The sequence below is a fragment of the Cucurbita pepo genome, chromosome 4 (assembly GCF_057944985.1).
Source record: "Cucurbita pepo subsp. pepo isolate OVF chromosome 4, ASM5794498v1, whole genome shotgun sequence".
Lineage (NCBI taxonomy): Eukaryota > Viridiplantae > Streptophyta > Magnoliopsida > Cucurbitales > Cucurbitaceae > Cucurbita > Cucurbita pepo.
This window is the reverse complement of record NC_141801.1, coordinates 13,515,962-13,539,611: the sequence shown is the minus strand read 5'-3', so window position 1 is coordinate 13,539,611 and position 23,650 is coordinate 13,515,962. Positions and strand designations below refer to the sequence as shown.

Genomic DNA, 23,650 nt, shown 5'->3' with positions numbered 1-23,650 from the left:
CCACCGGCCCATTATAATATAAAAGGCCATAAGCCCACTTTAGTAATTCCTTCGTTCTTCCATTCCCCTCCTTTTATCCCACTTCATACATGTTTTTAACATTTTTAAGAATTTCAATATAACGGAAATTCTCTGCAATGAGGGCAATACGAACTTGCACCGTCAAGCTTTCACAAGTGATAAATTAGCAACTGCACAATCTTTCATGTAAGTTCGAATATAATTATGAAAACTTAAGATGTAGACCAGATGGATACAACTAATAAAATCATAATCGTGTAAAATAATGCACATAAAAGCAAATCAGACACAACGGGCATACAACAGGTCATATGATTATGTCTTCTTCAACTTCAATTTTCAAATATGGAGCCTTCACACTTCACAGTAGTCAGAGAAGTTCTGGCAGATGTTGAGATCAGTACCCCATAATAAAATGTCAATTGCAAGGCATTCCATGTCATGAAGAAGGGCTATGCCCGTCAATCTAATGCATATTCAATCATTAGTAGCCTCCAACCTTATTTCCTCACCTGCCATACGTGATGCATTTGGTTAGGAATTCTCTCTTACATAACATTAATTGTGGTGCGGCGCATAAAATAAACCAAAACAGTAAACAGCTTGTTATGCATAGAAGTTAATAGTGTTATCTCATTATCATAAACTAGAGAATACGAAACATAAGCAGCAGAAACCAAACATTAAATTTGAATACCTGAAAACGAGGAGATCGACGCAAAGAAAAGGCAGATCCAGGGGATTGGATACCTGGTTTTTTTCCAGGTAAAAATTTCTTAGAACGATTGTTAGTTTCCTCAGGTTGAACATGGTTATCAATTTCTTGAGTTGAAGATTCACTTCCGTCAGTTGATGATGACAAACCAGGAGCTGACAAAGATATCATCGTTGAGTTTTGATGCAGAGACAATGCTTCGGCTCCAACTCCTTTTGAATAAGAAAAATATGACAAACAATTAGTGCAGAACAGATTGAACCCAACAAACTTCAAGAGGCACAACAAAAAGTGATCCGGGTCGTATGTATATTAACTACCAATGATTTTTCTGTGAAGTGAATAGCACCTTTCAAGCAGTAAGTTACAAATTCAGTGCGTACCTTCTGCTGCAGCCTCTTGGAACCTCCGTCTCATGACCTTAACGAACTTGAATAAACCATTTGTTTTATTCAATTCATGAATCAATTCTTTAATATCTCGCAAGGATGGGGTACAATCTAACACTGAAAGTTAAGAAAGAAAAAACTAGGGGTGTCAGAACTCAGAAGACGATGAGCATGACAAAACAACGTATTTTAAGTGCACAAAACTTACATGTATAAGTATCATTTGCATGACGAATGGTAAAAGAATATTCTTTATCAGGATTGTCCTTAATGATTTTCTTGAAAGAAAATGTTACCCCTGAAAGATCGAAATTTTTTTGTCAAAAACTTAATTTCTAGCTTTCATTCACTAAAAATGTAAAGATTCTTGAAGGAAAGAAAATTGAATTATCATACCACGTCCTCCTTCAATATGAAAACCCAAAACTCTATTGTACCAAGAAATAGCCTCTAGTAAATCACTTCTGCAATCGCTTTCTTGGGTTTCCTTGTGTTCAGAAGAAGATAAAGCTTTGATGGCATTGAAGAGAGAGGGAGAAGCAATTAGTTTTTGCATGAAAATATTGAATTTGGAGATTTCAAGGATGTGAAGTAAGAACTTGCAGTTACGTAGTAAATAAAGAATGCAGTATGCATTACTGTTGAGTTCCAAGCAAGACGTTTTTTTATCACAGGCAACAAGGTGCATGAAATTATTTTCTACCCAACATACTTGAGAAATAAACAATGCAGAGAAAAAGCATAACCAAGTCGCTGAATTCATCTTGGAGGAACCATGTGAAATTTGCACAAAGATTGGATTTAAGGGCTAGCAAAAACAGACCTAAGAGTGAGCATTCCAAAATAAATTAAGCTCACCAACATAGTTTACCTAAGGATTGCTGAGATATAATGTTAGAATATTTATCCCTCTTCGCTTTACAATCTTGTAAAGTATTCCTGAGCTTCTCGATTCTAGATCTTGAAGCTGCAAGGGAGTCTGTGATTGCCAGCCGTTTGGCCTCTTTGCGAGTCTTCACTACAAAAAATATGCAAGTATAAACGTAATCAGCCTTTACTGTGTATGCTAATTTCAAAGTAAGAAATGATACCAGCATCACAAACACCAACGTTTCGCCCATCACTCGCTCCAAATCCAGCGTTAAATGAAAGTAGCATAGTCTAATTCATACCTGCTAGAGCTTTAACCAATTCATCTTCCGCCTCCCTCAGCCTCGCCTTTAGTTCTCCCAGTTTCACTGAGAATTCAAAAAATTAAAGATCAAACAAGAAATTTCAGAGTAAGTTTTCGGGCTGTAGAATTACATTCATTTTGGGCCTTAAACGCTATCCCATTCCAAAGCCCTAATGATGACTTCACAAACACTTGTACTACCGACTAAATTGTTCCACTGGTCGCAGTGAAACGATTTCACACCAAATTCTTACAAATTCAATTGAATAGAATGGATGGCTCACCTTGACTTAGGGCATTTTCTTGCGACTTTGCAGAGATCGATTCCAGAGACTTGCGAAATGAATCGGCGAAGGACTCCATCTTTTCCAGCTGGAATGGAATTTCCTTTTCACGAACCATTCGAAGGGACTCCATCTTCGCACGAATTGAATCTTCCACCTTGTTCTCCATTCTTTTACAGAGAAGAAGAGTTACTGTACACACTCTTCGCCTTCGCCCGCCAAATTTGCTTCGAAGTTCAAATTCTTTTCATGAGAACCTCGACGACGATGATGGGTGTAAATGGGCTACGAAATGATTGTCCGAACATCTACAAGCGTGTCCAGTTGGGCCCTCGGTTTAGTGTAGCCCATAACAACTTTGGGCCGATATTTCGCCGGCCCGTTTCGTTGCTCTATGAGCCCATAAACCCGATCTCAACTTTCAATTTTATTTTTTTTAATCTCCAACGGTCGAATTTTTCCCTATCTCTTTATATATTTTATAGAAAAATAATTGAAAATAATTTTTATGATAGATAATTTTTACTTTTCAATATAATTTATTAAAAAATGTAATATATATATATATATATAAATGAGAAGGGTGGGGACATCATACAAATCATTAAAATGAACAAATCAAAACAAAATAAAAAGCTTTTAAAAGTAAGAAGCAAAAATTGACCCAATTATGTGACGTATAATGAAGAATAAAATAACTTAATTATTAACTATTCAAACAAAAAACTTTCACTTTGAATATTGATTAAGTGACAAAATAATTAATAAGAACATTATAAAAAGTTTCCATATCAACTTAGGAAGGGACATCTTCCGAATTTCGAGGCTTGTTGTGGAGCTAAAATGGGACATCCATTCTTTATTTTATCACTCTCACATTTCCTCAATTATTCTCCAAACAACCGATCTAATTGCACTTTTTTTTTTTTTTTTAATTTTCCAATATATATATATATATAAGTTTTCAAGTTCATATATGATATGGTTTAATATTCATAAATTATTCATTAAAAAGATAGGGTAAGTCTAAGTTCTACATGAAAAATATTATCAATTTAATTTTGTTGTTGGACTGAATTAATAAAACTAGAAGATCTCTAAGTGTATATAATTAAAATCAATTTTATTACTCCGTTAAAAAAATTTAATATTTATTTCGCCTCTTAATTTTGAATTTTGTGTTTAGTGAATTTTTAAATTTTAAATTTAGCACTTAATATCGGTTACATCTCATACCCTCCTTTTACATGTTTAAGATAAAATTATTGGTTAATAATATGTAATGAACAAATGGAATAAAAAGTAATAAAAATGGAAATAAAGAAGAGCATAATAATTAAAATAAAATCCACGTCAGGATCACGAGACAAGCACAAGGACGGATGACTTCCTTCTAATTTAAACCCCTGAAATCTAAATCATGATTCCAAATTTGGATCGGATTGGATTGGCCTCTTCTTTATTTTATCGACAAAGCACATGCCTTCTTCAAAATTTCTACTAAAGAATCAACTTTTCACTTCATCATTTTGTCAAAAATAAACAAATAAAACAGAGTAATGCAGCAGATTCACAGCCATTCGCATCCGTTTTTTTTTTTTTTTTTTAAACTTTCTATTATATATTATAAACCTCCATGCCTTCCTTCTGGATCTGTTCATAAATCTTGGATTTGTTATTAATGTTTAGAATCTATTGAATATAAAAATTAAAATTCATAAACAAAATTTAAAAATATACTTATAATTCAACTTAATTTTTTAAAAATAGACACGGTAAAAAGATTCAATTTATGCTCATACACTTTTCACTTATATCAACTTTCACCTCGATTTTCAATTTACCAAAACTTGGTTGAATGTTACCATTTCTATTGTATATCAAATTTTTACTAATTCACCTCTTAGTTTTAACAAAATAAAAATAAAAACCTTTCATAAACCGGCTAACATCAATCATATCAAAATTTTCAAAAATTTAAATAAAAATTTGAATTTGATAAGAAAACTAAATAACTTTATCAAAAACAAATAAATTTTAACAATAAAAAAGTCTTAATGTTGCTTCATTTTAAATTTACATATGAAATATATTTTTGAATAAAGTGTTCAAACATAATAAAAATCATTCACTTGATAAAATGTAAAACTTTAGTATAAAAATGATATAAATCCACAAATTTAGATGTAAAAATACAATTCCCACAAAAAAAAAAAAAAAAAAAAAAAAAAAAAAAAAAAAAAAATCAATTGCTTTAAGAAAAGAGATAATCTATTAAATAACTAAAAATACAAAATATTAAAAAAAAAACAATACGCTGAAATAATTGCATTAAATCTTTATCGAAAAAACAACCCACAAAGAAAACAGCCTTACGAAGAATGAAAACGTGAAGAAGAAGAAGAGCAATATATATATATATATATATAATCACACAGATTTTTTGGGAACTAGAGCAGAAGGCTATGAAATAAAGTTGGGGAATGATGGTTTAATGGCTGCCCTGAAAGCAATGCAGCTCATTTCTCCAGGTTAACAAAACCCCTACTTTTCTTTCAATTTCAACCCACTCACCAGAATCACTGCGTCTAAAAGCTTCTTGTAATTCGTGCCCTTCCTCTTTTTTTAAAGCTAAATTTTGAACTAAAATACTGTTTTCCTTTTCCACCTTCCCCCCACCTCTCCTGCTTGTGAATAAAAAATTTCAAAGGAAACGCCAACCAAAAATGCCATCTCCCCCTGCAATGGACCATCATGGCCTAGCTGTTCTTCTTGGATCCCAGAATTTCCGGGCATTTTTTCTTTTCTTTATTATATAGACTCCTAATTTAAACACGTCCTAGACCGCAAGACATGATTTGGCTTCTCTTGTTTTTGGCACTCCCTAGGCTCAAACCCTCTTTTTTTCTCTCTCCCTCCTTGGAGTTTGTAGTTTAGTTGTAATGCCTGTAAATTCATGGACCATCTCTTCATTTATCCTAATCCTATGCCTTTGTACTGTTTCCGCCATTAATGAACAGGGCCAAGCTCTGCTCTCTTGGAAGCTAAGTTTCAAGGGATCCAACAGGGTGCTAAGTAATTGGGACCCCAACAATGAAACTCCATGTGGGTGGTTTGGAATCACTTGCAATAAGAACAGACAAGTAGTGGAAGTAGTTTTGAGGAATGTGAACTTACCCGGTGAGCTTCCATGGAATTTCTCTTCGTTCTTGTCGTTGAACAAGCTCGTCTTGTCGGGAGCCAATCTCACCGGCTCTATTCCTAAACAGATCGGTGCTCTCAGCCAGTTGCGGACCTTGGAACTCAGTGACAATGGATTGACCGGAGAAATTCCTAGTGAAATATGCGCTTTGATGAATCTTGAACAGCTTTACCTGAATTCGAATGGTCTTGAAGGATCAATCCCTGCAGGGATCGGGAATCTCACGAACTTGAAGGAGCTGATTCTCTATGATAATCAGTTGAGCGGTGAAATTCCGGTTAGTATAGGGAATTTGAGGCGGATTGAAGTGATTAGAGCTGGGGGGAACAAGAACTTACTTGGCTCTGTGCCGGAAGAAATTGGTAACTGCAGCAATTTGGTGATTCTTGGGCTAGCTGAAACCAGCATCTCCGGCTTTCTTCCGGCCAGTCTTGGCTTTCTCAAGAAGCTTCAGACGTTGGCAATCTATACTACTCTTCTCTCCGGTCAGATTCCTGATGAACTTGGCGACTGCTCTGAGCTTCAAAATCTCTATCTCTACCAGAACTCGCTCTCTGGTTCGATTCCGATCTCATTGGGTAGGTTACGGAATCTTCAAAGTCTGCTTCTATGGCAGAACAATTTGGTCGGCGTTATACCGCCGGAGTTAGGTGGATGTGATCAGTTAACAGTCATCGACGTTTCGATTAATTCTCTGACGGGAAGAATTCCTTCAACATTTGAGAATTTAACAATGCTTGAAGAATTGCTGCTGAGTTCAAATCAATTAACAGGTGAGATTCCGAAGGAAATCGCGAAATGTTCGAGAATCACTCACATTGAGCTTGATTATAATCAGCTCACTGGTACGATTCCCTCTGAATTGGGGAATCTCGCCAATTTGACATTGCTGTTCTTGTGGCAAAACAAGCTCGAGGGAAGTATTCCATCCACCATTTCCAATTGTCGCAATCTCGAGGCCTTGGATCTATCACTGAATGCCTTGACTGGTTCAATTCCGACGGGAATTTTTCATTTGAAGAAGCTTTCCAAGCTGTTGCTTCTCTCCAATAATCTCTCCGGCAGGATCCCGCCGGCGATTGGTAACTGCTCGTCTCTATCTCGGTTCCGAGCGAATAACAACAAGCTCGCGGGAGAAATTCCGCCGGAGGTTGGGAATTTGAAGAACTTGATTTTCTTGGACCTCGGAAACAATCGCCTCACTGGAGCGTTGCCTCCGGAGATTTCTGGATGCCGGAATTTGACATTCATTGATTTGCATTCTAATTCTTTAACGAAATTTCTTCCAGAAGAACTCAACCAGCTTTCTTTCCTCCAGTTCGTTGATCTTTCAAATAACCTAATCGAAGGGGCGCCGATTCCGAGTTTTGGATCTTTCAACTCGCTCACGAAACTCGTTCTCTCAAACAACCGCTTCTCGGGGCCTATTCCGACTGAAATCGGTTCCTGCTTGAAATTACAGTTACTGGATTTAAGTTGCAATCAACTCTCCGGGAACATTCCACCGAGCTTAGGCAAGATTCCTTCACTCGAAATCGGTCTCAATCTGAGCTTAAACCAACTAACCGGCAAGATTCCGCCGGAGTTTGCAAATCTAGACATGCTCGGGTCATTGGACCTCTCTTACAATCAACTCTCAGGCGACCTCCACATTCTCGCAGAACTGCAAAATCTCGTGGTTCTCAATGTATCTCACAACAATTTCTCAGGACGCGTACCTGAGACGCCATTCTTCGCGCAGCTCCCTTTGAGCGTTCTCTCCGGAAACCCGGAGTTATGCTTCGCCGGCGAGAAGTGCTACGCCGATGGCCATGGCAGCGGCGCTCCCCACACGCTAGCGGCTCGAGTGGCCATGATTGTATTGCTGTGCACGGCATGCGTACTGCTACTAGCGGCAGTTTATATCGTTCTCAAAGATAGACATTCATGTCGGGGATACTTCAATGGGTCCCGCGGCGAAGATTCAGACGACGCCTTTGACAGCGACTTGGAGCTTGGCTCTGGCTGGGAAGTGACACTATACCAGAAGCTCGATCTTCCGATCTCTGAGGTAATCAAATGCTTAACGCCGGCTAATGTCATCGGCCGCGGCAAGACCGGCGTCGTGTACAGAGCCTGCATCTCATCAGGTCTAACAATCGCTGTGAAGCGATTCCGATCATCGGAAGTGTTCTCAGCGGCGGCGTTTTCATCCGAAATTGCAACATTGGCGAGGATTCGACATCGGAACATCGTCCGATTGCTAGGGTGGGGGGCGAATCGGAGGACGAAATTGCTGTTCTACGACTACTTGCCAAATGGGAATTTGGGTGCGTTACTACACGAGGGGAATGGGCGCGTGGGGCTGGACTGGGAGAGTAGATTCAAGATAGCGTTGGGTGTGGCGGAGGGATTGGCTTATTTGCACCACGACTGCGTGCCGGCAATATTGCACCGGGACGTGAAGGCTCACAATATTCTGTTGGGGGATTGCTACGAAGCGTGTTTGGCGGACTTTGGGCTCGCTCGGTTGGTTGAAGATGGTCCGAGCGGTTCGTCTTCAACGAACCCTCAGTTTGCTGGGTCTTACGGCTATTTTGCACCTGGTACGGTCTTAATTAGTTACAATTATTGCATATACTTAAAATACTTGAAAGAAACAAAATGAACTTCTTTATATTTTTTTAGTTTCTTTAATATTATGATTTAAAAAGAAGTATGCATATGCAGAATATGGCTGCATGTTAAGGATCACAGACAAGAGTGACGTATATAGCTACGGTGTCGTTTTGCTGGAGTTAATAACGGGCAAAAAACCTGTAGATTCCTCATTCGCAGAAGGCCAACACGTGATTCAATGGGTGAGAGACCATCTGAAGAAGAAGAAGAATCCAATTTCAATACTAGATACTAAACTTCAAGGGCGACCCGACCCGATAATCCAAGAGATTTTACAAGCATTAGGAATCTCTTTGCTTTGCACAAGTGACCGTGCTGAAGATCGACCAACAATGAAAGACGTGACGGCTCTTTTACGTGAGATCCGACAAGACCAACTATCAACAACAACAGATGCCGTTGACAAGCCGCCACAAAAGAAGAGCAACACGACAAGCTTGGACACAACGACATCGATTTTATCCTCATCTTCTATGGCGAATCATTTACCTTTTGCACTACCCGTTCAAGAGTCGTCACATTGCTCCTATGCTTCGTTGTCCTCGTTGGGTGCATATTTTTCACGCAACCAGTGATTTATAATTAGGGTTATTATTTATGCATTTGGGAAGGAAGTTTAAGATTAAGATTAATGTGTCAAATGGGATAATTAGAAAGGGTAATGTAAAGGATTTAGATTTTATACCCTTTTTCTTTAATAATTATAATAAGAGAAAATATTAAGTTACTTAAACATCATATCTTCATAAATATCCAAAGAAAATTTAAAATATTTTTTTCTTCTCAATAATGAATACATTTATTCACTTCATTTTCTTTACTAAATTATGTATATATTAATAAAGAGTTATTTAATCATTATATTTTCATAAAAGGTGTGGAACGAAGGATGCAGCTTACCACGTGACGCACATGCGACCTCATCTCATAGCCCTATTCACCACCAAAGCCAGTCGCTTTTGCAAATCGTACTGGGACCCACACAAGAAGTTCATCTTCTATAATTACATTTTTTTTTTTAATTATATTTCCATAACTCACAAACTAAGAGACAGTCTACTCTTTCAAACACAGAAAGCTCAGCCTTTTTAGAAAGTATCTACGACACAACTCTCTTCACTAAACCACTGCATTTACAGAGAAAACAACATAAATAAAAAGCACTAAAACGTTGTTTACCGAAGAAAATCCATACAAACCCCTGCACTGACTGGTTTTCACTTCAGCTGTAAAGATCATCATCATCACCAGCGGCTACAGCGGAAGAAAATGGGTCAGCAGCTCCTGCAGTTACGTTGTCGGTTCGATCAGGGAACCGAAATTCCGATCCAATCCCACGAGATGGCTGTAGGGTCTGAGCAAACAGCTGGTACTTCCTGATGTCTGCATCGCTGACACTTCGACGAGCATACTTCATTGACTCCTCAAAATGTGCTGCCTTTATCTCTGAGACTTCGTCGATGTCGTCTTCCTCCATGGCTTCTGGGTTTTCTCTTTCCTTTCTCTCCCTCTCAAGATCCTGATGATACCCATTCCATGGTTAACATGATTCACCAAAACCACCATAGTTCTCGACAGAATTTGTTAACCTTAATTTTCTCATAAGTTCTATCTCCAAAAGAATGGTTCTATTAACGGGCAAGAAAGTCAAGTAAAAGATGCTCACTCAAGAGTCAAAAGTGGCTGCCCAACAGATCAAACTGTAAAAATATGTTTTTCAAAAGAACACTGTAAAGAAATACCTTCTCGATATTTTCTCTAATGGCATATTTGCAGGCACGCTGACATATTTCAGTGATATCAGCTCCACTAAAGCCATGGGTGTACCGTGAAAGATCTGATAGATTGACATCTTTTGACACTGGCGACTTTCGGAGACATGCTTTGAAAATTTGAAGACGTGAAGACTCGTCAGGGAGCGGGATGTATATTAGTTGGTCCAGACGTCCCGGCCTGAGCAGCGCCGGGTCTATAATGTCTGGCCTGTTTGTCGCCCCAATTATAAACACGGTCTTCTTCGCAGTCATGCCATCCATTTCTGTAAGAAGTTGGTTCAAGACTCTATCTGCTGCACCACCAGCATCTCCAACAGAACTGCCACGCTGCGAAAATCAAACCGATTTACGATATTTTAAACGTATGTTTAACGTCAACAAAATCATACTTCGACCTAAAACGAGTGATATTTGATTAAAAAAACATAATGAGTTTCCAAATATATTAAGTACCTGAGTTGCGATAGAATCGAGTTCATCGAAAAATAGTACACAAGGAGCCGACTGACGAGCCTTGTCAAATATCTCTCTCACATTTGCCTCACTTTCACCGAACCACATTGTCAGCAACTCAGGTCCTTTCACACTTATAAAGTTGGCCTGACATTCATTGGCAATTGCCTTAGCCAGCAGCGTCTTACCACAGCCCGGGGGCCCATAAAAGAGGACACCTTTAGATGGTGACATGCCAAATTTTTCAAACTTCTCAGGATGCTCCACTGGATATTGGACAGTCTGCCATAAAACAGCCACATATAGACGAGTTCAGAGGGGAAAAAGACGAGCAATCTGAGAAATTAGACACCGAAAACACAAACTTCAAGAAGATAAACAGCGCACAGACCTCCTGCAGCTCTCTTTTAACATTTTCTAACCCACCGATATCATCCCACGAAACATTCGGAACCTCCACGACCTAATGGCGAGAATAGTCAGTCAAAAGGAAGGCAACATTATATGTAATTTTTATTAGAACATCTGCTCAATCTCTAGCAAGATATACGAGCAGATACTACTGAATAAAAGACAGGCTAAATATATGTTTTAGTCCCTAATGTTTGGATATTTTTTCAATTAATCCTTGATTGTTTGAAAGATTCAATTTAGACCCTTCACGTTCTAACATTTTTCAATTTAGTATCTCACTGTTGTTGGTGAAGGTTAAAATTTTCTGATGATAAACTTGGGATAAAATTTAGAGAACAAAGGTCATCAAGAGAAGAAAACTCAAAATTTATACTAATTTCTTAAAATTTTGGGTGAAGAATTAGAAACTTTCCTCTCTAGATGACCTTTTTTCTCCTCTAATTTTCGATCATGCTATGTAAGTTTGACCTCAGCTAATTTTAACATTTACCAACAATGAGATATTCAGTTGAAAAATATTAAAGACGAGGGACTAGAAACTTTTTAAACAATATAGACTACATTGAAAGAATAGCAAAACATTAGAGACTAGAATGGAACCGGAGACTCACAGTTTCCCGCAACGCCGAAGGATTTGAAGACCCTAAAGCAGTTTGGAAATGTTCATTAGTTACAGCCATGGAATTCAAAACCTCAGCATCAATTGTTTCATCTTCCAAGTCAATGACATCCATTTTCTCGCGAATACACTGGAGTGCTGCTTCAGTACAAAGAGCGGCGAGATCAGCACCGACATAACCATGAGTATCCCGTGCAACTCTTTCAAGATCCACCTGGAACAAACAGCTTTTTACGAAAATGTTGAATATAGAAAATATGTTAAATGAAAAATAATGTGAGATGGCATTATTAGCACGAGTCTCACATCCTCGGCAAGTTTCATGTTCTTTGTATGGATCCTAAGGACTTCCAATCGTCCTACTTCATCAGGAACACCAATATCAATCTCTCGATCAAATCTTCCGAATCTCCTCAAAGCAGGGTCAATGCTGTTGGGTCTGTTCGTTGCTCCGATAACAATAACATGTGCTCTAGTTTTGAGGCCATCCATCAAGGTAAGAAGTTGGGATACGATACGCCTTTCCACTTCTCCATGTGTTTTCTCCCTCTTTGGAGCAATGGAATCCAGTTCATCAATAAATATAATTGAAGGGGCATTCTTTTCAGCTTCCTCAAACGCCTTCCTCAGATTGCTTTCACTCTCACCTGCTAACTTAGACATTATTTCTGGACCATTAATCAGAAAGAAAAATGCACCCGTCTCATTAGCAACAGCTCTGGCTATAAGAGTTTTTCCAGATCCAGGAGGCCCATATAGCAATATCCCTTTCGGAGGCTTTACGCCAATCGATTTGAAAAGTTGCGGATGTCTAAGTGGTAATTCCACTAGTTCACGGATCTGAGCCATTTGCTTCCTAACTCCTCCAACATCATCATATCCGACTTCATTTAATCTCTCCTCATCCTCACGTTTGATGGGCTCTCCCTCACAGAAGATCTCGGTATCAGGTGCAACAACGCAGTATTCACCAGGGTCTGTCTCTATGACCTTGAACTCAACACTTCTCATTCCACCCCTGACTAAGAACAGGTCACCCTTCCTAACGGGTCGATATGCTTCCGAGAAATAAGCTAACAAAAACGGGACAATAAATCAGAATCAGATCCCAATCATATCGGTAATTGATAATCAATGGAAAATAATAAAACAGAACCCCTCACGTTTCAAATATGCATCAAATAGGTTGCCAGTAACACCCTCGATTGTATCATCAACAGGGAGGATGTGAACCCGCTTTCCGTACTTCACATCTGGACACTGATGGACAGATACAACATCTCCAAGACGAACTCTGAGATTGGCTCGTACAATTTTATTCATTCTGATTTTTGGCTCTTCACATTGCTCATCGGAAAGAACAACGCACACTGTATCTCTCCGCTTCTTCCCCTGAATAATCATAAAAAGGATGCAAGTAAGGTTAATCAATATTCTCATAGGTAAACAGACTGGTTTGCGAAAACATGCATGAAAATCACCTTCAATAAAATAGTATCTCCTCTAAAGAACTGCAGCTTTTCCATGGTAGCAGGATGCAAAGAAACCACAGAGTTATCATCATTGATAGCCTCATCAACAACTAAACGATTCGGAGACTTCTTGCGTTCCAAAATTGCAGTGGAAAAATCCCGTTTAGTGTTTTGCCTATTTACACACAAAAAATTACTCAACTACTCATCATAGAAAGGAAAGATCATCGCTGCAAATTGGATTTTTGTTTCGGGCTCAGAGGGCACGACCACAAAAACCCGCAATATCTAGCTCAGAGTAATTCGAACTTTCTGTCGTTAAAACTGCTGTTAAAAGAAATTCCAACTTCATTCCTAAACTTCTCCCCAATCCGCAAATGATTTGTAAACTTGATTGATTGATCAGTAAAAATGGTCAATTAAGTCAAAATTTACATAAAATTGTTGATTATATGATGCATAAAACTTTCAAATTCCACAAAATTCCTGAATATTCATAAGCTTCATCATCTCTGTTACCTAAATTCAATACAGTTTTTGCAGAAATCTTCTCCAACCAATCTATAACATAAGTTATAAAAATAATTGTAGAGTAACTAAAACTGCATGAACAATAGTTTCTGAACTACACGTATCTCCAAATCTTCCCTTATCTTATTTCATCAATATATCTAGCCGTTTGAAACCAAGGGAAATTCATAGGTAATTCTTCGCCTGAACAAGAACAATCACGATAATAAACAAAAACTTACTGGTCCGATGAAGAATGAGAGGATGCATGAGCCTTATCTGAAGCTAATGAACCTGTTGGGTCTGCCATTTTTCTCGGCCTTTTGTTCTTGAAAACCACCAGGGTTTCTGCAACCTTTCAGACAATCGGTGCAAATGCAGAAGGAAGATGCGAAGAATTAAAAAATAGACCGCACTGTTGTAGAGAAGACGGACCACCGAGATAGCCCGTTTCTATACAATGGCCGACTCCAATCAGCTCTCTCCACCTATACATGAAACTAATGGCGGGTCGCCATGGAAGCACCGTTATCGGTGATGTAGGCGCCATTTTTCAGTAGTAGGTGAAATCTAGAAGGTTTGGTTTGATGAATTGCGATTTATATACTGCTTGGATCCGCCATTGAATCTGGGCCTGGCCCAGCTCAAACCAGCCCAATTGCAATTTATAAACGGTTTGGTTTGGATACCATTGGTAATTATTAGTTGATATTCCCCTTCCTTTTCGAGCTTTTCCTCAAAGTTTTTAAAACGTGTTTAACCCTCACTGAATACTTAGTTCCTCCTCCAACTAATGTGAGATTTTACATATTCTCTCGAGAATTCTTGCATTGATTCAAAGAAAATGAAGAAAAACAGAGGTTAGTAGCGTATGGTATGACTTACAAGTGACTTTTTTTAGGCGATCAAATTGTGGATGCACCACAAAAGGTCACCATCTTTTATGGGCCATTGCTTTTTTCCTGATCCGTCCCCTAAAAGTGTGTTTTCCTTTTCTTTTGTTGCTAAAGCAAACTGTATTATTGCATGCTTTTTCAGAACAGGCCACCACACAAAAATCAAGCTATTAGCACGGGATTTACGGGCGTCTCCTTTTTTCTAGTTGCGTTATAGTCGTTGTCGATCTATTTAATTGTCGTGGTGGTGTGTCTTTAGCCTACTTGTTTAGGCGGCGTTAACCCGTCAACCTCATTCCAAAAACAAAATATTCATCGAGAAAACGATATTAGGAGAGTGATTAACTCGAGAGGAAGTTATTTGGATTATTATGTTAAGCTTTTATGCTCCTCTTGATTGTAAGATTTGTCTTATATATTGTATGCCATTTTGATGTGGTCATGGACATTGTACATTTTTACCAGGACCTCCATAGTAAAAATAAGTGCCCCAAAGCTTGTTTTTGCCTTGTCTAATGTCATAGCAATTTGGATGATCAGCCAAGAGACGAAGGTTCGAGACAGGAAGCAAGCTGTTGTCCCAATCAATTATTTGCAGATTTCTGAAATAAGAAGCTTTTCCATATCCTTCTTCTGCAAAATGCCCACTTCCCATCTGTGTCGATGTGTGGAACCCTGTTGATCTTGTGTTTACTACTTCTCCTCCAAATTGGATCATGCTGGCATGGCTTCCCAAGTGACTGAACAAATATGCTGGCCAGTACCCTACTAACACACCCTGCCCAAACTCCAGCCACCAGTTTCCGTGCCTCGGATCCTGCATCGAGAATCCATCGGTCAAAACCCGAAAACGAGACTTGATAAGTGATAGTTCATAAACTTCGATATCTTCGAAGTTGCAGGTCTTTTATGAAATTAGTCGAGATGTGCGCAAATGATAAAGTAGACATGACATTAGCCTCCTGATATGGAGCCTAAAATGATTACTTGACAAAGAAAATCTTGAAAATAATTGAATCTTTTGACTGCATAAAAGCAAATAGTGGATCCCCAAGCATCTGTCGGTTTGGGGAAAAGTCTCGGAACTAAGTGAGTTGAAGGTTAAGTGTAACAACTCAAGCCTATTGTTAGCCGATATGTATGGTTTGACTCGTTATGTATCGCCGTCAATCTTACGGTTTTAAAACACGTCAATGTCAATGGCAAGGGAGAAATTGTTGCTTATGAATGATTAAGGTTAAAAAGGGTTACTTTTTGTTGAAGCAAAGGTGAAAATTAGGTGTTCTATTCATTCAGTGACGGATCTCTCTCTCTTTCTACATACCATAGTTTGTCCTTTTTTGGGTTGAATTTCATTGGATATTGAAGAACACTCACCTTCCAAATCATTAAACCCATATCAAATTGTCTGCCATTGTAATAAGATCTTGGAGATATTGCAGCTCCAATGGCAATCTTGTTATTGGTTTGGACAAAACCAGAGCACAGTAAGTTGTAGCAGCCTGTTTCTCGGTATGCATCTGTCTGAAAAACCAGAAGCGACACACAGAGAAACAAGGTCAGAAAGAAGCCAGAAACTTGTTGAAGAATACTTCAAAACACAGTAAAATAAAACTCACCGTCCAGTAAGTGAAGAATCTAGGATAATTATCTCCATATAACTCAGGGCTAACCTGAATAAGTCATTTTTTTCAACATGAACAGATGAAAATTAAAAGAACAAAATGCAAAAGAATTAGAGAAAAACATGCCTGCCAACCAGCTTCAATGGTGTTCAGATCATTGTTGAATGATCCAGAAATAACCCAGATTTGAGACAAGCTGAACTCATATTCATCGCTCACATGGGGTGCCCAGACATTTATGTTTGCTTTTGCTCCATAGTATTGCTCTCCATTAACAAACACAACAGCATGCTGAAACGTCTTGAAAGTAAAATCATCTGAAAATTAAAGAAGAACAAGAACAAGAACAAGAGGAAAATATGAACCTCATGGCCACTGCCTGATGAGTCCCTTCTCACAGATTTTAATGGCTTTCTCCCAAATCTTTGGACAGAGCTTGCTCTTAAAATGTCTTGTTCTGTAGTTCTTCTAATAGGAATAGTTCCTTCAGGGCATGATTCACCACTCTGCCGCCATAGCTGGAAGCTCGCTGCAAGTGAATCGGCTGAGGAGTTGTAACCTTTTGGCCTATCTGGGGGACCCTGAAAATTGAAATGTAATTTGTTTCTCTCTGTTTCTAATGTGTATGTTCCATTTTGTTTACAGTAAATTCAAGTTACCAGTGGCAGTTGCTGTTTAAGTTTATAATGATCAAAAGCAGGTTGAAGATGAGAAAGAACACAATCGATTAAATCTCCATCTGGGCTCTGAAAATGAACAAAAAAAAAAACCCTTGAGAACCCAAAAGAAACAGAGGAAAAAGAAATGAAACCATACCTGAATTGTCTTGACGGAGGGTTTATTGATGTTCTTCAAGTGAGCTTCAACGCCGCTCAATTTCTGGAACTCTGCGGCGGCGGGTCTGAAATCCTCCGCCGCAATGGACGGTGCCAGCAGAACAGAGGAGGTCGAAACTATGAGAAACAGAGCAACAAAAGCCGCTAATAACATCGAGAGGAATGTTTTGGAGTGTCGTTTTGGTAGAGAAACACGTGTGTTTGTACGTATTGGGGTTGTCGTATTAGAGCAAAGAAGAAAAGAAAAGGTTTACAGAGCTTCTAAACACTTGGCTTCTTCCTTATTTGCTTCCAATTCTCTGCACGTCCTTACAAAACAGAACGAACCATTCTCCTCAGAAACAAAAACCCACATGAATTTCTTAACCCAACACCCCATTTTCTTCAAGAAAAGCTTCTTAGCTTCGTTAATGGCGGACCCAGATGACTGGGGAGCGAAGAAGAAATGGGCATTCGAAGATGGATGAAATGGACGAGACAAACATGGCATGAATCGTTTTGTAATGTTCTATTATTTCACCTGCAAGAACTGGTTCCTCTGTGATACAGTTGCTTGCAGTACACTTTCTTTTTCCCTTTTTATCTGAAAGCGCCACAAATTTCTTTCTTCTCCCGACCATACACACATTTTCCAATTAATCAACTCATCCCACTCAAATTCTGCCTTTTATGGTAACTATATGATAAATTTCTCAATTGAGTTTATTTATTCAGTTGGAATATTTTATTTTAGTTTCTTATTTTAGTATATATATCTATATTTTTCAAATCTGCTAAATTAATTAAAAAAAAAAATGTCTAAAAAATACCTTTTAAAAATTATTCTTTTAAACTTAAAAATAAAAAATAAAAAAATCATTTAAAGGGGAGAACTAGTAAGAAATAGACCACTAACTAGATGTCCAAGAGAACGATCTGAAGGAAGAACAGATCATCTAATTAGTTAGAAAAAGGTCGAAGAGGTGAAATCCAAGGAATCACCCCTTCCCAAGACACAGGAACTGTTTCATGATATGGAGGATATGGACTGCGATAAGGCTGGAAGTTTCCGCCCGAGACGATTAGCTAGTTTGTCAAATAAAGGCTATAAACTCCTATTTTGGCTAATTCAATGTAACCATATAAACGAAATTCCATATAGATGAGACAGATGACCTTCACCCTGGCAAGAAATGATCCATTGAATAGTCTAAAAAAAAAAAAATTTTGAAAAATACTTTTAACCTTAGTTTTAGGTTAAAGATTTGTTTAAAAAACATCTCTTAAAAAAAATAAAATTTTAAAATTAAAAAAATACTTTTGTCATTAATATCAGGTTTGAAAATTTTAACCTAATACTTGTGGGAAAGGTGTTTTTTCTTTTTTAAATGAAATGTTTAATCTAATTAAATGGTAATTTTAAAGCTTAATCTAATTAAATTGGAAAATCAAATGTTTTTAGAAAACAAAATGAAAGTTAAATATAAAAACTGATTCGGGCCCATTAATATTTGAGTTATGGGCCGATATTGTGGACTCGATTATTATAGACCGATTTTGCAGCGACAAAAAAAAAATATGGTACAGAGGTGGTCAGAAGCTTATTTACCTTTATTTTACACAAAATTAAAATTACCTCTCACCTGCAACACATACAAATACATTAATGTTAAAAAAAAAAAAAAAAAAAAAACAGCACATTAGTACCATACTTTTTTTGGTCGTAGTTAAAAAATGTATACCCGAGCGAGGGACATTTTAATGTATCAAAAGTTCTCCGTCACGCATAAAAATAATATAGCGATGTAACACATATTTTATAAACAAGAGACTAGACTATGGAATATATAAAGTTAACCAAATTTTTTGTAATCTGATATGTGAATTTTAATTAATTATTTGTTTAGAGAATTAAAAATAAAACATAGAACCAAACATCTAATTAATTGTTGATGAATCTCCCAAGAGTTCAATATAAGCCTGCGATCTCATCGCTGCTTCTCCGTCAACACTTAATCTTCTCTCCTGGTTGAAAAATGGCGGCACGTCTCAGCCTCACTCTACGCCATCCGTTTCTTCCCGCCAGTTATCCAATTCCAGCCAGGGCTACTCAATTTCGCAGATTAGCAGTTCAGAACTGCGTCTCCGACTCATATGATTCGCGCAAGGTACTAAGCTTCCACTCCATTGTCTACCAACTAATTCTAGTTCCCGTAAGGTTCTTATTGGCTGCCGAGAGATAGTTATTTTTCACGAGAATGCGATGTTTGAGTTCGAAGTAGGTCTAAGAACTTATTTATGTTTATATGTCTGTAATTTGATGAAATTTGTCTCGGAAGAGGAGAAGTGTGTTTAATTTCTGTCAATCGAACAATATGCAGCCATTATCCTATACAAGGTTTTTGCACATTTTGACGGGTAGTTATCTGAAGATTGACTGGCCTTGTATGTATATATTTATATGATGATGAACTGTATAGCTTATGGTTCTTGATTTCAAGTGTTGCAGCTCGTCTTGGAAGTGAAGGAGAAACTCGAAAGAGAATATAGTAGTCTTCCTCTTGGTCGGAATGGAAGGGACGATGAAGAGATGATACTCTGGTTTCTGAAGGATCGAAAGTTTTCCGTTGATGATGCGGTTGCAAAATTAACGAAAGCAATTGTATACACTTGAACTCCTTTTTTTTTTTTTCAAAACAGCATGTCTCTTGTTCATGTGGTGTTGCAAATATTTACATGGTTTATATTGAAATTCAAGTTAATGTGGGAACTGATAGTGTTCATTACATAATTTTATACATTTAACTTTCCCCCTTCTGTCTCAAACAGAACTGGCGTCAGGAATTTGGCGTAGATGAACTGTCTGAAGATTCAGTTAAAGGAATGGCTGAAACTGGGAAAGCATTCGTCCATGAGTTTCTTGATGTCAATGGCAGGCCAGTACTCATAGTTGTGGCTGCCAAGCATTTACCTGCAGTAAGTTTCATGGTTACCCATTGATATTTGACAAATTTTCTTTCCCTGAGTTACCCAATTCCATCGTTATCCATAGGTCACTTTTAGTACAATTGTCTTCCTCTATAATTGAAAATTTACTCCGTCATTGCAACTTGAAAGCTTGTGCTTAGTAACGTATAACTATCGATGAATTGATGACAAACCTACTGACATTTGCGGTACAATTGTCTTCCTTGTAATTGAAGATTTATCCTCTGTCATTGTAAAACTGAAAGCTCGTTATAACTTGTAACCGTCCATGAATTGATGATGCACCTACTCCTCCATGAATGGTAAAGTTTGACCTTATGACGCCCATTTGGCGTCTGTCCTTCCTCTAATCTCATTTGAATTACTCTCTTAACAATAATGTTGACTTTAGTAATAACTTTACCGCAGGTCCATGATCCTCTTGAGGATGAGAAACTCTGTGTGTTCTATGTAGAGAAGGCACTGAGCAAGCTTCCAACTGGAAAAGAAGACATCCTTGGAATAATTGATCTGCGAGGTTTTAGTACTGAGAATGCAGATCTTAGGTTCTTGACGTTTTTGGTAATTTTACAAGTTGAGATTTATCACGATCGATACACATTGGCAAGTTTATGATGAGATTCATATCTTAACCACTTGACACTAGCAGAAATATATGATCTGTATAAATTTTACATTTCTTTAGCATCACAAGCTTTTTGCTCACTTCATGAGGAAGCAGTCATTTCTAAAATAGTTGTCTATGTCAATTATAGATCTCAGTCATTTCTAGTGTAACTTATTCTTAGCCTAAAAAATGAAATTCCCTTTCCTCCTTACTCCTTTCCTTTGCTCTCCCGAGGGCTCTACAGTCGCTATGTTTCAGGTCTGTGGTGGGGTCAAGAGATTTTTGCCTTTTGATGGCTCCTTTGTCATTTGTCAATTATTCTTTCTGATCTATTTATGCTCTTTTCCCTGGCAGTTTGATGTCTTCTACTTCTACTATCCGAAACGACTTGGTCAAGTCCTCTTTGTGGAAGCTCCATCTGTGTTCAGACCACTATGGCAACTTACTAAGCCATTATTAAAATCCTATGCATCTCTGGTACGCGCTTCGCTTTTTAACTGAAAATTCATGCGTCCTTAGTTATAGACTATTAATCTAGATTGATGAATATATTTGACACAAAGTGGATTGGCTAATCTCGCTGACAATTCAAATCGTGGATCCCTTCACTTGCATCCATGTATGGAGTTGGCTTTTCTTCTTCCGATTATCAATGAAGTAATCTTGCATTTTCAATTTCACTCATTTTGGTCAGCAACCCATACATCCTGAAGATGTTTCACCATTTTAGTATCTTTTTGACGTATATCAACTCAATTCACATAAGAACTTGGTCACTTAAATATTTTTGGGCTTTTTGGAATTGTTGCTGTGTCTAAGCCCTTCCCTACCTCCTAAATTTGCTCGAGTATTTGTAATTTTTTTGTATGTTTTCTCTTTTGAAGGCGAGATTTTGTTCCATAGATACAATCAGAAAGGAATACTTTACTGAAGATACACTGCCTGCCATCTTTAAAGACTGAGGAACTTTGGCACTCTCGACAAACAGGTCCAACTTAGGTAGAATTAAGACAAAAAAACTTAAAATATTATAAAATTCCATCTGTTCTTATTTTTGGGGAAAAAAGAGGAAGATTATTTCAAGAACATTTGATATTCACTTTGCTAGTTGTTGGGGCTACTTTTCTCCAGAGATGAAGGTCAGTGTTAGCATAAGCCCATGCAACACACAAGTTTCTGTGTTCAATATCATTTCTTCATGATTTTCAGAAACCTGACTAAAAAACAGAAATGTGAATTGGTACTAAGTTGGAGGAATGGAGCTTCTTGATTGATAACAGGAATTCTGCATATCCAGGTTCACTGTTTGCGGTTTCTGCAATAATATTTCATACAAATGAAAAGGGGGTAGAATTCAACTTTTCTCCCCTCAACTTGTACGTTCTGATTGGATACACGATGAGGGATTCCGAGATTTTCGAGTACGGGTTCAAACTTGGCGTGTGGAGGTAAGTGATTCCACCTCAAAGAAGTTTTAACACATGATTTTTAAATTTTGTATCATGTTAAATTGTCAGCACATGTACTCAACTTCTATAATGTTATAAGCATGTTATTTTGCATAAAGAAAGGATTCTCATTTGCTTTCTCCCTCCATCCTTCTCGTGTGTTTTGTAAAGATATTATTTGGCTTTCCTCTGCAAGGCATTCAGCTATAGTAATAGAACCCAAAAGCTATAATCCAGAAGTGATAGCCACTTGAGTAAGCAAACACCATTATGAAAATATACTCTCCAGCTTCCACCTGTGCTTGCTTTTGAATGAAGCCTAAACAATGTTCGCGTACAATTCTTAAAGAGTAAAAATGTGTAAATCTTTAATCCAACGATTTTCTACTTGAATCTTCATAAAGTGTGACCGCAAGTCGTAGATTAGGAGGTTGAATAGTTTCTGTTTTATTAGTTCCTACTTGAGCTGTATGCAATCACGGGATGGTGTGATGATTTTTGGATTATAATTAGAAGTGTCGGTTTGAATACTCAAAGCCATGTCTATAGAAAGCTTACTGTGTTGAGTTTGCGTACTTCCAAGTTGTAAAGTAATGGATTTTGCTCATTCAGTTAAGTTTCTAAATCAAGATATAATGTTTTAACCAATTAAACTGATTTTAGCCTGATACATTAGTAAATATAAGTTTCATACCTATCACTCCGAGCTAAAAGATATTAATGGACGAGAACTAGTCCACCAAGTAAGGAGAAGAAGAGAGACTTGGGTCAAAGTCGAAATCCATGGTCGGCCACCTGTGAGGCTTTGAGCTGACTGCCTCCTTGGCTTGTTCGATTTCGATCCAATACCAAGTTGATCATCTTTTACACTAATTCTAAAGGAAATTAGAAAACCCTAATTGAAAGGTATATAAACACACTTTCGATGTAAGAGATTCTTGTCTATGCTGCGTTTGGCCACTTAAGAAGTAAATTTATATTAACTTGGGATGTAAGAGCTACACTAAATTTTTATTTAAAAAAAAAAAATGTAAGAGCTACACTAATTTTTTTTTTTAAGTATTAGTTAGGTTAATAACTATTATAATTCTTTCTAGCGTTCTGAAGCTAGGTTGTGCACGTATGGAATCTCGCTAGGTTGTGCACGTATGGAATCTCACACGTACTTGGATTAAAGAAAAAGAAAAAAGAATAAATTGAAAGAATGTTGAAAACGTTTTAAATTTAAACTATGGCCACACAATTAAAAGAAATACACAAAGAATCTTACAGTAAAATTAGCTTTATGAAATAATATAAAATAAAAAGAAAAAGAAATGGAGTAATTTTTAAACCATTCATCATCCGTAAAATACAATTTTTAGTGTCGTATTTTATAACTTAATTATTTTTAATTTTATATTTTCTATAAATATAGTTATTGTTAAAATTATTATTGGTATCGAATTTGTTAAAATACACGATGAGGAGGCTAAAATTTATTTTGAAAAAGTTAATAATAAAACTGAATAAAAAATTTAATTTGTAAATTTATTGGAAGTATACCAATTAAATCTAGACCTATACGAAATAAAATATAAGGAAC

At 37.3% G+C, this 23,650-nt stretch overlaps 5 protein-coding genes and 1 long non-coding RNA gene across 12 annotated transcripts; 2 read left to right on the top strand and 4 right to left on the bottom strand.

Moving 5' to 3' along the window:
- Positions 1-168: 168 nt before the first annotated feature.
- On the bottom strand, positions 169-2,863 carry LOC111793212 (kinetochore protein SPC25 homolog). The gene is made up of 8 exons (XM_023674991.2): positions 2,584-2,863; positions 2,298-2,363; positions 1,997-2,143; positions 1,522-1,635; positions 1,334-1,423; positions 1,120-1,242; positions 719-948; positions 169-533 (listed from the first exon to the last, which is right to left on the bottom strand). The coding sequence occupies exons 1-8, from the start codon at positions 2,750-2,752 to the stop codon at positions 522-524; spliced, it is 951 nt and encodes a 316-aa protein (XP_023530759.2). The 5' UTR covers positions 2,753-2,863; the 3' UTR covers positions 169-521.
- A 1,918-nt stretch (positions 2,864-4,781) lies between these two features.
- Positions 4,782-6,264, bottom strand: LOC147793027 (uncharacterized). The gene is made up of 2 exons (XR_015420593.1): positions 6,124-6,264; positions 4,782-6,031 (listed from the first exon to the last, which is right to left on the bottom strand). It is a non-coding gene; the product is annotated as an uncharacterized LOC147793027 (long non-coding RNA).
- LOC111793196 (uncharacterized) lies at positions 5,526-9,176 on the top strand. The gene is made up of 2 exons (XM_023674973.2): positions 5,526-8,370; positions 8,495-9,176. Exons 1-2 carry the CDS (start codon positions 5,526-5,528, stop codon positions 9,016-9,018), a joined length of 3,369 nt encoding a protein of 1,122 aa, XP_023530741.2. The 3' UTR covers positions 9,019-9,176.
- Positions 9,177-9,290: 114 nt separating this feature from the next.
- LOC111792631 (cell division cycle protein 48 homolog) lies at positions 9,291-14,255 on the bottom strand. Its single transcript, XM_023674166.2, has 9 exons — positions 13,929-14,255; positions 13,186-13,351; positions 12,868-13,096; positions 12,011-12,777; positions 11,697-11,918; positions 11,063-11,134; positions 10,672-10,953; positions 10,186-10,545; positions 9,291-9,962 (listed from the first exon to the last, which is right to left on the bottom strand). Exons 1-9 carry the CDS (start codon positions 13,994-13,996, stop codon positions 9,666-9,668), a joined length of 2,463 nt encoding a protein of 820 aa, XP_023529934.2. The 5' UTR covers positions 13,997-14,255; the 3' UTR covers positions 9,291-9,665.
- A 668-nt stretch (positions 14,256-14,923) lies between these two features.
- LOC111792632 (protein neprosin) lies at positions 14,924-17,675 on the bottom strand. Of its 2 annotated transcripts, none has more exons than XM_023674167.2 (7): positions 17,024-17,675; positions 16,867-16,953; positions 16,573-16,788; positions 16,334-16,498; positions 16,202-16,255; positions 15,960-16,106; positions 14,924-15,399 (listed from the first exon to the last, which is right to left on the bottom strand). In XM_023674167.2, exons 1-7 carry the CDS (start codon positions 17,195-17,197, stop codon positions 15,022-15,024), a joined length of 1,221 nt encoding a protein of 406 aa, XP_023529935.2. In that variant the 5' UTR covers positions 17,198-17,675; the 3' UTR covers positions 14,924-15,021. The 2 variants fall into 2 exon arrangements, with proteins under 2 accessions (XP_023529935.2, XP_023529936.2); XM_023674168.2 differs by having other exon boundaries at positions 16,867-16,908.
- Positions 17,676-19,017: 1,342 nt separating this feature from the next.
- Positions 19,018-22,213, top strand: LOC111792634 (uncharacterized). Of its 6 annotated transcripts, none has more exons than XM_023674171.2 (7): positions 19,022-19,190; positions 19,532-19,684; positions 19,852-19,998; positions 20,419-20,571; positions 20,972-21,094; positions 21,502-21,605; positions 21,915-22,213. In XM_023674171.2, the coding sequence occupies exons 1-6, from the start codon at positions 19,059-19,061 to the stop codon at positions 21,577-21,579; spliced, it is 786 nt and encodes a 261-aa protein (XP_023529939.2). In that variant the 5' UTR covers positions 19,022-19,058; the 3' UTR covers positions 21,580-21,605; positions 21,915-22,213. The 6 variants fall into 6 exon arrangements, with proteins under 6 accessions (XP_086979220.1, XP_023529939.2, XP_086979219.1 ...); XM_087123093.1 differs by having other exon boundaries at positions 21,827-22,213; XM_087123092.1 differs by having other exon boundaries at positions 21,502-21,616; positions 21,827-22,213.
- The last annotated feature ends 1,437 nt before the right edge of the window (positions 22,214-23,650 follow it).